The following is a 16,020-nucleotide window of genomic DNA, read 5'->3' on the forward strand; positions in this document are numbered from 1 at the left end:
TGTCTCTGAGGATGAGCCTGCTGAGTCCACTTCCTGTGGACACTCTGCTTTGTCTGCCTGCAGTTGCCTAGCATGGCTGCTAACCTCATAAACTGCTGCTGCATTCCCACCCAGAAATGGAGACATAAATCGGGACAACATAATTCATTTATTTTGAAGATCTAATCATTCCCTTGATAAAATTAAAATGCCATCTGCTAAGGGCTTGTCTGTGAGGGCATCAGGCCTGAACATAGATTGGGCTCTGTCTGCCGGATTATATAGGGCAAGCTATTTTTAAAGCTTGTGATTGTTACCGTAACTAGGAAACAGACGGGAAGTGAATGATTTTGTGAAAGATGTAGACAGTAGCTGGCTGGTGTATTTGCATTTGTGGGAAGAGCAGTGCCATGCTGGAGCTGGCCAGCACACTGGCAGTGCCACCCTGGCACCGAGCCAGGCCATTGACATCCGCTGGGCTTATTTGTGGGCTGTTTTGTTTCTGTCAGCAAGAACGCTCATCCTTCTTCCCTCCCTACTGCCTCTTTCTTTGGGGCCCATAAATAAATGCACAAAAAACCTATCACATAGAGATATACTGCCCTTTTTTGTTCATATTGCTTCATATTCATTTAATACAACACCCATTCACTGTTTTCTAAAAGATGCTCTAAATTTTCATGTATTTCTCATCTCATTTCTTCTCTCAAATAGTGGCAAGTATTGTATATCTTAGAGAGATTTCACCTCTCTTTCCCTCCCAGAAGTCTTCAATGCTTAAAGCTGTCAGTAAAATCCCTTAGGGAGTCAGTTGAAACTTAGGTTTGGGGTTCCTACGGAAAATAGCAGGATAGTTGGATCAGATACACTGAACAGAAACTGAGACCCCCAGATGAAACAGATCATGGGAAGACAAATGTATCAACCCTGTAGAGTAAATCTTTCTCTTTTGAGGGTTTCTTTGGGAATAATGTTTTTTTATACACACACACATTTCAAAGTCACTTTTACCATTTTATTAGAGATTATTACAGAGTGCAGTAGTAAAAGGATCTTGCAAGCTACCAGCTTCATAGCTGGATGGCAGAAGGGAACTGTGAGGCCAAACCATGAAAATTCAGGCGTAGTAGAGGTATTTAATGTCTCTTTACATCTTTAGTAACTTTTTTCCTTATAAAGGTGGTACACATAGGAGAAGGGGATATACATCATACTTTTACTTCTGAATTTGAATTTTTTTTATAACAAATGTATAACATAATTGAAAAAAAAAAAAAACAAGTCATATTCATACAATGGAAAATTCAGAGGAGGGATAAAGAAAAAAATTATCCGTAATCCTCTACCCAGAAATAAGCGTATTTGGCATGTTTCCGTAGAGTGAATGGATGGATGCGTGGGTGGGTAGGTTTAGACTGGTTCAATAGATAGGTAGACTTTTTTTAAAACAAAATTGTATTATATGTAATTTTGTATCTTGGTTTACATAATATATCATGAGCATTTTTCCCATGTCATGAAATGTGCTTTGAAATCATGAGTTTTAACAACTGCCTAATATTTATTGTACTAGACATACCCTTACTTACCTACTCTCCTACTGCTGGACGTTAGGTACTTGAATTTTTTGCATACTTACATATGCTTCAGGTGAACATCTTTGTGTCTAAATCTTTGACTGCATCTCTGATTATTTCCTTAGAATAAGTTTCTAGAACTAGGGTTATCCAGTTCTTTATGTCCTCACCTGGTATTACCTTAACTTGCCTCAAGATGTTAAAAATACTTTTAAGAGGAAGTGCCATAGTTTTATTCTTATGCTTTTTAAATTTTTATTGTTACAAAGCATTCTCTTTCTTCAAGAAATAATAGTAGGTAAAATGTATTGAGAACCTAATGTTAAGGTACTGTGCTGAGTGTTTTATATATATTATCTTAGTTAATCCTCCCAGACAACTTTACTCCCATTTAACAAATGAAAAAAACTGAGCTTTATAGAGGTTAAGCAACTTGCTAATAAGTAATGGAGCTGAGACTGAGCCTATAGCACCTCTCAATATGTGCCAGACTTGCTAGGTAATTAGGATACAAATAAAATAAGGCATATTCCCAGGCCCCAAACTCACTGGCTAGTATTGTGCACTGGTCTACCAGTCTCCTGTGCTAGAATCTTCTACTGTGGTTGGCGGTGGGGCTTTATCAGTATGTGATAGTGTCTCCTACATGTATACCACCTATTGTGTATGCGGTCTCTACTAGAAGTTATCAGTGGAGCTTTAAAGAAAGACAAAAACAATGTATTGGAAAATACCCATTTAACCCACATTGTAATTTGAAGCCCTGTAATTTATTGTTTACCTGGATTATTTCCTAGAGCAAAAGATCTTATTTCTAGCAGCTTGAGATCACTTTGGTAGATCAGCCCAACATTTCCGCCACAAAATCCTGGAGATGAATTTAGACTCTGGTACCAAGTCCCTGGGTAAATTGGCAAGCGACGGCGACATGCTTATCTGCTGTTTCAGGAAACCTGAACTTGTGGCAGCTGAACCTTCGCCACTGCGCGCGGCTACATGTGCTCACCTCTGGAACTCTCCTGACCCTCAGCACACGTCATTGAAAAACCAGATCATTGTTTCTGCCTGTCCCAGGGTTAAATTCAATTCAGCAAACAGTTTTTAATAAAAGACATAATTCCTCTTGTAGTCTAGATGAGAAGATAATTATATAAGCAGACAATTTCAGTAAAAATGTAAATTTAGGAGAACTGCAAGGTTTTTGGAGTACTCAGAAAAAGGTTGACTTTTCTCAGTTAAGGGGGAAGGAAAGCCTGGTTGTAAGGCTTATACTGCCAGAAATATCTGGTAACATTCTGGCAGAGTCTGCAAGAATAAAGATGCTCAGTAGGTAATTACTCAATAACAGTCTTTCCTCTGTTGCTTTACTTGTTTCAAAGTCATCCTTGGTCAGGCTTAGAAAATTGTGTTAGTAGACAGCCAGGAAGCCTAGAAGTATGAATGTAGGTTCTCAAACAGCCATTCTTGGTCTGGGAATCCTCTGAAGGAAGCATTTTGCCGCTCTCCCCTTTAAATGACCACTGGCCATTTTAAAATCCTGTAAGGCATTAACCACCTTATCCAAGCAATGGCTACGGCCCCAGAATAGTTTTTCTGGAGTTAACCATCCTGTCCCCCAAGCAAACAAAGATCTGAGTCACCCAAATCTCCCTCTCCAAATAAAGGGCCTCGAAGCGCCTTCAGATTGGTTGCCATAAGAGGAAAGTTTCCTTGCATCTGGCACAGGGATGGCCCACGTCACCCCTCACATACAGGAGCTTCTCCTGCTTCCAAAGGAAACAATAGCCCTACCCAGTATATCCCAGGTGAAAGCACTGCTTAGAACTGAGTGTCTTCAGGCTGGCTGCTCCTGAGCAGCTAGTCATAGGAGAAAACAGATTGATTTCCACGGGGGAATAGTTAAGGTAATGAGGTAAATAATTGCCTCCTCTTTGGGGCTTTTATCAGCCAGAAGAATTCGCAACCACAACTCCCCTTTGTGTGCTGTTCCTGCCTGCCATTCGGTGGTTTGCCTGGCAACTGCGTCGGAAGGCAGAGTTCTCACCTAGAAGTTATGCTGAGCTCATCCCTCTGGGACAGGGACTATAGATGGTGTGTGTATTGCTGGAGGAGAGTGGATGCAGTCCAGTGATGCTTATTAGCCTCTGCTGGAATTTTGGGCTTGTGAGTCATTTGTTGTTCTATAATGGAAGGCTTTGGCTGTTTGCCATTTAAGTATTTTTTCAGTTCTTTTTGTGGTGTCAGTCTGTCTTAAGGAATTCTCAGGCTGATCCAACCAATTAAAAGCAAAATCAAATGGGCAGGTACTTAAATTCTGAACATAAAAATATCTCTAGAAGCTTCCAGTATGTTTTGTGATTGTAAATTAGAAGAATGTTGATGACTACTCTTTTTTCTTAACTGTGAGCCATGCAATTTGAAAAAAAAAAAACCTCATCTTTCCCCTCTCCTTTATTAAAAAGAAAAAAACTGGTAGGCCTCAAGCTAATATGCTCCTGTGCATCTGGAAACCACTAAAAAAATTGTTTATTGTAATAATGATGACTCAGAAAACCCTGGGAATTGCTGCCAGTTTGGGTCATAATGGGCTTCTGTCTCCTCTAAGTGGTGCAGTTGACTTCTGCCCTACACATTGTCATTGGTAACAAAGATGTACATTTTTAATACTTCATTTAATATCTAGTTTTCCACAGATTTTGACACTTTTTCCTTTGTGGACTTTTCTAATGCCTCAGCAGAGCAGCAGCTGACCGTTTGCTCTCAACCCCCCGACCCCGACATGTAGGTAAATGGCTGTTTGCTTGACCCTGTGCCCCCTGTCCTGGTGAGGAAAGGATGCCAGTCATTGCCCAGCAACATGATGGAGACCTCCATCGATGAAGGGCTGGAGACCGAAGGAGAGGCCGAAGAGGAGCCCAGCCACGCCTTCGAAGCGTTTCAGTCCACACGCAGCGGGCAGAGACGGCACACTCTGTCAGAAGTGACCAATCAGCTGGTCGTGGTGCCTGGCTCAGGTGCGGCCTAAGTGTCAGGTTAAGTCTTCACAGCACCTTCTCACAGTCCAGTCACCAAGAAGTATTAACAATGCCAGTCCATTCCTAGATTTTAGTCTATATCTTATTCCTTTCTGGACTAGGTTCAGCTGCCTATAGGAAAAGGCCCGCTGAGCAGCTGACAGAGATTGCAATGAAATGTCTGAGCTGGCTGCCTTGACTCCCTGGAGTCAGCTCAGCACCGTGTGATTCACCAAGGCCTCTGGCTCTCCTGGAGCAGCAGGGATCTTACGGGTGCAGGTTGTGGGGTGTTTTCCAGAAATCCGAAGATGATTAAATTGATCCCTGAAAGTCCTAGTTTAGACATGTAAAAGTTTCTGGAAAAAAAGTGTTTCAGCTGGATATTAAGGACATTGCAGCTGTCAAGGCTCAAGCTGTTTATGCTTTGTACCCCACTTGTTCAAAACACTGCTGCTGCTGTTGGTTATATCAGTTTTGTTTTCTCTTAAAGGGAAAATTTTCTCCATGAGTGACAACCCCTCCCTCGACAGTGTGGACTCTGAGTATGATATGGGGTCTCTTCAGAGGGACCTGAACTTTCTGGAGGACAACCCTTCCCTTAAGGACATCATGTTAGCCAATCACCCCTCACCCCGCTTCATAAGCCTGAGACCTGCCAACCCAGCCATGCAGGCACTGAGCTCCCAGAAACGAGAGGCCCACAACAGGTCACCAGTGAGCTTCCGTGAGGGCCGCCGGGCATCAGATACCTCCCTCACCCAAGGTGACTGTTTTCTTCTCTATCTTCTAACACTCCTTTATCTTAAGAGTTTAGGGGGGAGTTGCTGCCATGTTGGCTGTCACAGCTGTGATCACTGAAAGGCCTTGTGTTTTATTTAAACTGTTTGGTCTTTGTGCTTTCTTTCAGGAATTGTAGCATTTAGACAACATCTTCAGAATCTGGCTAGAACCAAAGGAATCCTAGAGTTGAACAAAGTGCAGTTGCTGTATGAACAAATAGGATCCGAGGCTGACCCTAACTTGGCATCAGCTGCTCCTCAGCTCCAAGACCTTGCTGGCAGCTGCCCTCAGGTGGGTGCCCTGGGCCCTTCACACAGTGGCTTTGTATGAGGCCTGAGCTTGTCCTGAAATGTGTCATTTTCATTTAGAGGATTTACTCCCGTTCTTGAGCAAACAGGTTCTTCTGGAAAGCCCACAGCCTGAAAGCTTTACTTGTTGCTGCCACCTGGCGCTGACAGGTTAGACCCATCCTAGACATTCTCCAGCCATCTTTACTTCACAGGACAGATTTTATATGGGGTGCCTCTTAGAGTCTCCCCTGAACTCCCACACACAATAAAAATCATCAACTTTACCCAAATAAGAAGCTTCTTGCCACTACTTTGGATGTGATATCACATCATTAAGTACTGTAGGTGGCTTATTCCTGCTAAAAGTACAATAAGTATTGCTGTTTATCCCGTAAACTTTATCCTGAGTCTGTTTTCAGTGCATCAAGGACATTGTAGTATTAGAGACCCACATGAGAGAAATGGCCTCCTGGGACACACAGCCTCTGCTCTCGTGCTGACTAGATACTAGTTTACTATAGACAATGCCTTTATAAGTTTTCTACAAATAACCCTCAGTTGACTGGTTATGTAAAAAGCTCTGAGTATTATGTTTTATAGAGTTCAGATTCTTCTTGGACATTTGCAAAGTTGCTTAACCCAAGAATTGAGACTTTTTCCCCACATAGAGAATTGAAAAAATTCTTTCACCCCTTTGCACCTCAGGAGGAAGTTTCTCAGCAGCAGGAAAGTGTCTCTGGTCTCCCTAACAGCATGCATCCTCAGCTTGCCCGGCGGCAAAGCCTGGAAACCCAGTACCTGCAGCACAGACTCCAGGTGGGAGCCCTCTCCTAGTGTCTCAGCTGACTTTGCTCACCCAGAATCTGCCTTTCTGCAAAGCAGAAACCTGTTTTGCTTGGTATTTATTTAGGGTAGCTGCTTTATTCCTTATAGGCAGGTGGGTTTGGCTCTGCGCTTGTAGTTTCTAGAAACATGTTCAGACTTAGCCATATGCTCTGTGTTGGCAACAGGAAAAGATTTGTCCTCAGGCCCCAGGGTTACACCACTGAGTGGTAGGAAGGGGTAACCTGGATTCTTTGTTCTGATTTTATGCCTCTTAATAAATAATAAACTGAAAATCACAAGGTTGGAATATTTTAACATCAGTTCTCTGTACTGGTACATGAAAATCTTAAAGTATGATACAGCATAGGTCCAATAAAGAATGAATCATTCATTCATTCATTCAGCAGCCACTGCAACCTTTGCTCTAAAGAGTTAACTCCACTCTTCTCACTGTTTTTAAACTCCTTAAATCCTCATGGTCCTAGAGGATTTTTTAGAAGTGGAAGACTGAAGCAGGTTTGAACTGGGATGAGCCCAGGCCTCCTGACCCAGTGCTCTTAAGACTCCAGGGCTCCACTGGGGTCTCAGTGAGCAAGTGTCAGGCCCTTCGTTCTGGAGGACACACTTGGATTCACTCCCCAGGCAGAAGCAGTCTGATGACTCCATCCTGTTGTTGTTGTTAGTTGCTATTGAGTTGATTCTGACTCATGGCCACCCCGTGTGTGCCATAGGCTTTCAAGGCTGTGGCCTTTCAGAAACAGATCTCCAGGCCTGTCTTCTGAGGCGCCTCTGGGTGGGTTTGAACTGCCAACCTTCTGGCTAGTAGTCGAGCACTTAACTGTTTGCACCACCCAGGGACTCTGACTCCATCCTAGGTGCTAGCATATTCTGCTTATTTCTCTGCTCTTCCAGAAGCCCAGCCTTCTGTCAAAGACCCAGAACACCTGTCAGCTTTACTGTAAAGAACCACCCCGGAGCCTTGAACAGCAGCTTCAAGAACACAGGTGAGAGAGGGTCTTTGGCCAAAGAAGTCACTTTGTTTTGTGGAAGGCTCAAGAATGCTGGGTATGTTGTCCTTTCCCACTCATGTTTACCTCAAATAGGAAAATAGGTTTTTGATGTGTGAGCCACAGTCTTTTCAGTCATTAGACATGATAGCTGATGCAGATACTGCAGTTACCATGGAGTATGGGCCTGTCAGGGAACAGCAGCCCTAAAATATGCCTTGTTTTCCATTTCTTCTAGCTTTTCCCGTTTTGAATATGAATAGACCTAAGCTTTCAGAATCAGTGACCTGATAAAACTTGAGTGGGTTACGCTGCAGATCTTGCAGTGATCTGTGCCCAGGCCTCACTCGTAGAAGCAGCTTGGCCAAGGTAGAATCATCTCAGTCCATCAACCTGCAAACACCCACAGAGGCCAAGGTGTCGTTTCCCTTCTAAATACTCCAGATGGGAAATCCACCTTTCACTTCATAGGGAGAAAATCTTAGAAGGTTTAGAGAAAGTCCAAAAGAAAATGAATTCATGCTCACTTTACATCAGGGCTTTGGACCAGTTTGAACCTGTTCAGTCATGGCGAATGAAGTGAAATAGGAGCAGACTCGAAGTTTTACAATTTGGGTGATTCACCACGGTACCCAGAACAGGAAAAATTACGGCTGAAAGCCCTGGAATGGGAGACTTGGAAGAGGCGTAGTGAGCCCTTTCAGGAGCCTGGTGCTTGAGATTGGATTATTAGCAGGACTGGAGAGAGTGAAACACATTCAGAGTAGCCCAGTCGGCCACCATCTTTGAGGTGGGCAGAACTGTTTCCGAATCTGCTCAAAATCGCAGGGCAGGAGATCTGGTTTTATGCAGTGCATATGCTGCCCTTGTTTTCTAAGAGGGAGATTGAAGTTTCTAGCTGGGCTTCAACCATAATTTTTCCTGTTCCAGGTACCATGGCGAATCACCAAGTTTTAAAAATTCAGGTCTGTTCCAGTGACACTTCCTCAGCCATGATTGAGCCGGGCAGAACGGTTTGAAGCCCTGCTTTACACTGAGGGATCAGTCAGAATTGGGGGAGGCAAAAAAAATGAGATTAGGTATAAGACACCAGGCACAACTGATTCCTACTCCAACTTGTTTTCTGCCATGGGAAAGAGAAGTAGGGTGACTGAAGCTAATAGCTTATACTTGACAAGATTTAAAATTCTTCCTTTTGATATTGCCGATTTAGGCTCCAACAGAAACGACTCTTCCTCCAGAAGCAGTCTCAGCTGCAGGCATACTTTAACCAGATGCAGATAGCAGAGAGCTCCTACCCACAGCCCAGTCAGCAGCTACCCCTTCCCCACCAGGAGAGCCCCCCACCGCCACAGCAGCCGCCGCCGTTCAGCCTGGCCCAGCCCCTGAGCCCCGTCCTGGAGCCTTCTTCGGAGCAGATGCAGTACAGCCCTTTCCTCAGGCAGTACCAGGAGATGCAGCTGCAGCCCCTGCCCTCTGCGCCAGGCCCCCGTGCTCCTCCTCCGCTGCCAACACAGTTGCAGCAGCAGCAGCCGCCGCCACCACCTCCTCCACCACCGCAACAGCCCGGAGCTGCCCCACCACCCTTACCGTTCTCGTATCAGACTTGTGAACTGCCGAGTGCCGCTTCCCCTGAGCCAGACTACCCTACTCCCTGTCAATATTCGATGGACGGAGCCCAGCCGAGCGGCATAGCAGTGCCAGACTGTCCCAGGAGCTCAGGGCTGCAGGAGGCTCCCTCCAGCTACGACCGTTTAGCCCTCTCTGAGTTACCTGGACTCTTTGATTGTGAAATGCTGGAGGCTGTGGATCCACAGCACAGTGGGTATGTCCTGGTGAATTAATCTCAGCACAGGAGGTGAGGTGGGTCAAATGAAGGAAGAGTGTGTATTTCTATTTTTATTCCAGCCTTTTAAATTTAAAGCTTATTTTCTTGCCCTGTCCCTAATGGGGGAAAATCAGGTTGCCCAACTGGAATCAGAGGGCCTGGCTGGGGTGGAAGTCGGTTCCTCCTGGCTGTGTCCCACCACAGAGTTTTCTGTGGCAAGTGCTGGAACATAGCTGTAGGCTGAAGGTCGTGCCCTTCGGTCAAGTGGAGCAAGCCTTCAAGGGAGGCACCAACACATGTTTTTATAAGAAGATATTCAGACCTAGGTTTTATGCAGAATTATACCAGTTCATATCGAGGGAAAGACCTGGTGAAAGCAGGAAAAATGTGTGCCATTGCATATATATAGGCAAAAAAAAAGGCAATATATTTTTCACTGAAGAGAGCAACGACATGTAAGAAGCTTAAAGGCAAATCCACAATGCATAATGGGACTTGATGCACAGGAAAGTTGTACTTTGTCATTGAATTATACGTTCGAAGCTGCTGATGGAAGTTGTTCCCAAGGCTGTCGCAAAGCAGTGGATCATGAGCTTTGTTTCAGGGGCCACTAAATGAGTTGGTACTGACCTGAGACTGACAGTCGCCTTTTGTGGGAACAGGCGACACACCTCTTCAGAAGGTGCCCCTGGGTTACATGGTGTCAGTGTGTGTACTCAGAGCCCCAAAGATGTCACCTGTGGAACCAGCAGGAGATCCACTGCAGCGGGGGCAAGAAACTGCAGAAACCATGAAAAGCACCAGCCCGGGGAGACGGGCTGGTCCTGACTGGTCTCTTGTAGAGACTTCTGGTTTTGGAGCAGTTGGTCTCTAGAGGACCTGTTGTCTCTTTTAAAATGTAATAACTACTTTGACTTTACACTATATGTTGCTAGTAGTTTATTGAGCTTTGTATATTTGGACAGTTTGATATAGGGCTTAGAAATTTTAAGGACAAGGAAAATGAACTTTTATCTCCCATGTGAAGTGGTAGTGCTGTGCCTTTTCTCCCCAGACCATGCTTTAATTCTTTCTTTTCTGTAGAAACCAACAGTTTTCCATTTATGTCAATGCTAAATCCAAAGTCACTTCAGAGTTTGTTTTCCACCGTGTGGGAATTAGCATTCTTAATTTCCCTAAAGTTTTGACTTGTAATGAAATGTTGAAGTATTACAGCAATATTCAAAGAACCACAAATGTGTTAACCAGTTTAGCAGATCATCTGCCACACATTTTATTACTAGTAAAACTTAACCTTATCCCTTACAATTCATGAAAGTTAAAAAAAAAAAAAAAAAAAGCTACAGCTAGTTACCTGTATACCTAGAAGTAGTGAGTAATCTGTCATTTGGACAGTAACATCCAAGTGTTACAAATTCAGTATTATCTACAAAGATGAGAATTTCTGGCCTTTAGAATGGCTTATCCTATTGGCAGATGAATGCATTAAGCACAAAGCATCTTCCTTAAAGCACAAAGAAGAGAGATACTACACTGATGCTGCATCTAGAAAACACCTTTAAGTTGCCTTTCCTCTTTGTAATAAATGTCCAGGCAGGTGAGGAGAAGCATGGGAATTGATGGCGTTTCATTCCAGCTGCTCCTACCGCCCCCCACGAGGCCTGACTGCTGCGCTGAGGTGTCCTGGCTGGGGCTGGACTGTGGGTGTTAGCAAGGAAGGTTAGTGTGGACAACTGTCATTTTTGTGATTTAACAACGTGCAGTGAAAACCCAGGAAGAATGAACTGTGTTCCTTCTATGAATTGTTTCTTCCTCCTCGTGCTTAAAATAAATGATTTTGTGAAGTAGATAAACATCATTTCACTTGAGAGTAATGGGGTGTCGATCAGAACTCTAACAGAGTTAACAATTACTTCCTAGTCTTAATCTGCTAAATTCTGACTCATCCTCTTATTTTTGCTGTATTGATCTCTAATCTGTTTCAAGTTTTTGAAAAACAAGTCAGTTATAAAACAGGGCTCGATTTGTTCAGGTTGAAGGAGGATGTTTTCCCAAAATAATGTTTATGAAATTTACATGCTTTTCAGATTGAAAATGGGGTGCCACTCGTTTCAGAGTCGCAGGAATGGCATGGTTACAGAGTTGCATAAACCCCTGTCCTCCATCAAGGCCAAGGGGCTACGGTAGGACAGCTAGGCCGAGAGATGAGGTTGTTGGAAGGTTAGAGAACCCAGAAATAGAAGTCGGAAAGTCCCCAGCAGTGGCCCAGGACTATTATGAGATGACATGGGCACTCCCCTGATGAGTCACAAGACCCCTCCTCCTGAAACATACTTTTAAGCTCTGATTTGCTTGTCTCTTTATTTCAAGCAGAAATCGCTGAATTCTGTAACCATCTGTGTTCACTGGGATGTAAGCTGGTGAGAGGAGACTGGTTCTGTTGGTCAGCTGGGTGTTTTCCCAGCTGTCTGCTCATCTCTGTTGCTCTGTTCCCTAACTAGTGACCCATGTAAGCTTTCAGGTCGTTTTCTCCTTATAAATATTAAAGCAACACTAAGAAGGCTTAGTACCAACTCTTATGTGAGAGGATACTTTGAAATAATGACCTTTCTTCCAGTCTGTTTCACATTAGCAGTGTGTACACTACTGTATAATAATCATTAGCTTTATGATCTTGTAAACCAGGCTCCTCTGAAGAGACTTTGGTGAGATGAACGTGAGGTAAAAATTTAATTCAGCAAAAAGTGCAATACGTGTGGTACTTTATTTTTTATGTTCTTTTTTAATCCAGGGGTATTTTAGTCTTTGCTTTGGGAAAAATGCACTAGTTCTGCAATTTCCAGTTGGGCAAGTGTGTCTCTAGTATATACATGCAACTGATATGGTGGTCCCTGTAAGGCAAACACAGCATGTTAACACCACAGAAAGAAGGCGGGTGTTCCATTTTTAAATTTCTGGTGAGCTACACTGACCATCTCCAGCTGCCCCCTTTCTCTACCTGGGGAAGGAAAAAGGGCAGAGGGCCTTCTACACCATAACCCTCCAATATCCGTGTAATGGGAAACAGTTGGGCCCCACCAAGGAGGAGCAGGAGATGGGACTAAAGGACTCTGTTAGTTCAAACTATAACTCCCAGGAAGGAGAAAGTCAGTGGCCCTTTCTTCCTCAGAAATAAAGAACTCTCCAGTGTTTAAACTGTGTCCTGAATGAGTGAGGTGGGACTGAGACTAAAGTTGGACCTGGCCTCTCATGTTTTCTTCCTGACTAGCCCCTGGAAGGAGGGGAACTGGGCCCCTGTAGAGAGGGAGGGCTACCATGTGTGAGCAGCACCCTCCACCTTACTCCCCACCACCCACCTACCCTGAAGGCCTCAGCAGAAGGGACTCCTCCTGGGACTGGCTTCGCCCACCTCTGCTCACACACTGGGTACCATTAGTGCCTAATGCAGCTCAGCTCATAAAAGGATGTTAGGTAGTTGTTAGAGTTGGAAAGAAGGGCATAGTCTCAGCTAGAGAATGATTAAGGTGATCAACAGAAACTAAGAAAGGTGAAAAGCAGCAGCTTCTAGTTGTAGTTCGTAACGGGTCCCACGTGTGTGGCCATTAGAATAGCCTCTGGTTAGGGGCAGGCTGTTCAGAACATATGGACATAGTGAGACCAGTGTTGCTTCCTTTGCGGGGTCGTCCAATCTCTAGTCCAACTCCAGGTATTTAAATACTGGGTTCTGTATTGGGGTCAGAGTTTTTCTGCTCTGATTACTTTTAAAATAGGTATCACCAATTACACTTAAGCTCCCTATTTGTTTAAAGAAAATTCATACTCCAGGTAACATTCACATTCCTCCTCCACTAGAGACAGTACTTAATGTTACTTGACAATATCGTCCCAGTGAATAGTGCCAGGGCCCGTGCCCAGCTCTGACCTTTGCTGCATCTGTACCCCTAGACAGGGCTGCCACTACTGCCTCCTCGATAGCCCCCGAGCTGCTCAGTCTCCTTCTGCCTAGACATCAAAGGTAAAAACTGGAGAACAAATGTTAAGTTGGAGTAACTGTATAGGCAGGAAGGAATCTTTGATCATTTTGTCGCTTCTGGAAATTTTTACGGAATTTGTCTTCAGAGTGAAGTGTGGATGATGAGAGAAGTATCATCTGCCTCAGTTTCTAAACTGGATACAAAACTTTTTTTAATTTACACAGCCCTCCTGACAGGTTCAGTAGTATAAAACATGGCCCTCCAACCTGTGGCCCTGGAGGTGACTGGAGTGTGGCTCTTCTGTCTCACAAAGGGTGCTGCCCAGCTTGGCAAGGGATGGACTAAGTAAGTGACCTTCTCAGCCCTGGAGTTTCATCCCGTATCACTTACTTGTTTTGCCGTTTTTTTCCAATCAAGGTGGTCTGGCTGATTTTCGAAGCCTCACAGCCACCCTGGTTGCACCCATCATCTGGCCACATCTTATCAGGACAGATTTCAACACACTTGGCAGATTCAGGCACATACTGTTGCCCACATTGAGAAACAGGCAGAGGAGCTCAGTGCTGCCCATACTTAACCAGTGGTAGTTTTGATGGTTCCTGCCCAAATATTCTAGCTTGGCTGTCCTTTGGAGCAGTAGCTTATATTTGTACATGAATTTACCAAGCACTTTCCCAAGTCATCTCTTCTTAGCCTCACAACAATGCTACAAAGTGAGTGGGACAGAAACGCCTCATTTTTTACAGCTGAGGAAACCAAAGCCCTCAGAAGTTTACGGGACGCATTTGAGGTCATGGAGCTCGTGAGTGGAGAAGCCAGGACAAGCACTTGCGTTTTCTGGCTTCTCATTCTGTGCTCTTTGCCCTCAGGAGCAATTCACACTTTGCAAAAAGCAAACAGCTGTTAAAACCCCCAACTTGGTTAAGCCCCTGGTGAATGTGACTTTGTCCCTGCAGCTTTATTCCTGACTCACAGCTGCCTGACTTTGGGGAGACGAGCTCTTCAGGCTTAGGGAGACACACACCCCACATCTGGCCACCTTTTCACTGTCCAGACGACTACAGAAGTTTGGGCTCACATCAAAAATGTCTAGTTTTTCCAAGTTACAAAGTATGGTCATTTCCTAAAGCATATTTGGTAGAAGAGCACACCCCTCCGTGATGCCAAGGAGCCAAATTGCAGGGCCTCGGCCCCCCACTGCAGGCCAACAGACTCGACCCAAGAAAGGGGCTGCTCAGGAAAGAAGCATGAGAGAGGCCGTGGTCCTCAGGAGGGAGGGACATTTGTTGAGTTACATCCCATCAGGTAAAGTGCCGATTTAGACACTCTCTTGAGGGTTAAACAAAATAACACGCTTTGATTGAATACTTTGTCTTTCCAGAGGCAAAGTGGGTGTGGGTAGGGGGAGCTTTAAAAATAGAAGTACAGAACAACATCCTGGAAAAATATGACCCCAGATTGGTATAATGTTAAATTAGCAAATACAGATAACAGGGACTTGCCGCTGGCCAAGCGATGCCTATCTGGTCAGGATTTGCTGAATCAAGGAAACACACGAGTGAGCGATACCTTCCCACTACTGATGGTAAAAGAAATCGGCCTTCACCAAAATCTTTGAAGGGAAAAGCAGCAGAGAGAAAAGGAGGTTTGCTTCTCCTTGGGAACTGCAGTTTAAGAAATAAGGGTGATAGAAATATTTGCACTTTGTAGAAAGGGCAAGATTATTTGCTTATTTCTGAAGGGAGGAGGGTGGTCTTCGCTGGATGTTTGGTCTGTGAAAGAGTTACTTTTGATAAAGTTAATCTAATTGTAGTTATTTTTTCTGTGTGCTTTTTTTTTTAATTAGGAAAAATTTGGTGAGTTCAATAGCTTTGGTATTTTGAGTGCAAATCATAATAGCTCTGATGTGAACAAATCAAAATGTAACCTGTCACTCAATGTTAGAAAATTGCCTAAAATACAGTTTAATAAATTATCTTTGTACCAAACGGTAATTTAAATGGGGTAATTTTCTGCGAGGAAAATGTACTGTTTTTATGTTTCCAACCCTCTTGAATTAAAATAAAAACAACTTGTTTTTCTAAGAGCCTGGGTGATGTGAATGTCAGGCTAAGGAGATCAGACCTTTCTTTGCCTCAGCAGGCCCTGGGTAGAATTTTAAAAGTATGGAAGGTGGCTGTGTTCTTTGAGCTCCAGTGCTCTTTTCAGGCTGCAGAAAAGGACAGTGGATAATATGTTCTCATTGACGTCAGCAGAGTAAATAATACCTTGCTCTGAAATCGCCTGAGTACACGTTAGCCGCTGCAGAACGCTGACGGAAGCTAACCACAGCCTGCACGCGAAAAGGCCCCAGCTGAGCACTAATGCTCGCCTTGATTACAAGTCAGGGCAAAGCCGAGCAGCTCAGGGGGTCTGGCTACTGGGCCTTTGACAGCAGTAGGAGAGGGAGAGGCAGGCACAGGGGCCCTGCTGGGCTCCCCAAGGACAGGCAAGCAGCGGGGTACAGGGTGGGAATGGGAGGTGCACTGAACCGCCAGGGAGGCCAGAAAAAAGACCCCACGATTGACGATGTGGCATCTTCTCTGGGATCTGAGGAAAGCCTTGACACTGCTCACTCACCCACAGCGGGCCCCTCTCGGGGACTGGCACCCTTCTGCAGCCCAATTCAGTGCCCTCAGGGAATGGAGTGTCCATTTGCCATGGCACTGGGGCTGTCTCATGCCTCCTGGACTCGTTTTCGTGTCAG

At 44.5% G+C, this 16,020-nt stretch overlaps 2 protein-coding genes across 4 annotated transcripts in view; one reads left to right on the top strand and one right to left on the bottom strand.

Annotated features, from left to right (window-relative positions):
* SIK2 (salt inducible kinase 2) overlaps positions 1–10,639 on the top strand; it is a 114,494-nt gene extending 103,855 nt beyond the window's left edge. The window contains exons 10-15 of one of the 2 annotated variants that reach the window (XR_002824996.1): positions 4,342–4,570; positions 5,061–5,333; positions 5,478–5,641; positions 6,346–6,456; positions 7,378–7,530; positions 8,686–8,780. Coding sequence is in view for 1 of the 2 variants with exons in the window: in XM_004382490.3 (XP_004382547.1) it covers positions 4,342–4,570; positions 5,061–5,333; positions 5,478–5,641; positions 6,346–6,456; positions 7,378–7,469; positions 8,686–9,316 (1,500 nt within the window). In the remaining variant the exon portion in view is untranslated. Of the gene's footprint in view, positions 1–4,341; positions 4,571–5,060; positions 5,334–5,477; positions 5,642–6,345; positions 6,457–7,377; positions 7,531–8,685 lie in introns of both variants that reach the window. The other variant, XM_004382490.3, reaches the window with a different exon arrangement.
* A 128-nt stretch (positions 10,640–10,767) lies between these two features.
* Positions 10,768–16,020, bottom strand: part of PPP2R1B (protein phosphatase 2 scaffold subunit Abeta) — a 40,854-nt gene continuing 35,601 nt past the window's right edge. The window contains exons 16-18 of one of the 2 annotated variants that reach the window (XM_012557331.2): positions 15,695–15,699; positions 13,223–13,298; positions 10,768–12,191 (exon numbers count right to left, since the gene is read on the bottom strand). In XM_012557331.2, the coding sequence (XP_012412785.1) occupies positions 12,099–12,191; positions 13,223–13,298; positions 15,695–15,699 (174 nt within the window). In that variant the 3' untranslated portion in view covers positions 10,768–12,098. Of the gene's footprint in view, positions 12,192–13,127; positions 13,323–15,694; positions 15,700–16,020 lie in introns of those variants that run through there. The other variant, XM_023736969.1, reaches the window with a different exon arrangement.

The sequence above is a fragment of the Trichechus manatus genome, unplaced genomic scaffold, assembly GCF_000243295.1.
Source record: "Trichechus manatus latirostris isolate Lorelei unplaced genomic scaffold, TriManLat1.0 scaffold00094, whole genome shotgun sequence".
Taxonomy (NCBI): domain Eukaryota; kingdom Metazoa; phylum Chordata; class Mammalia; order Sirenia; family Trichechidae; genus Trichechus; species Trichechus manatus.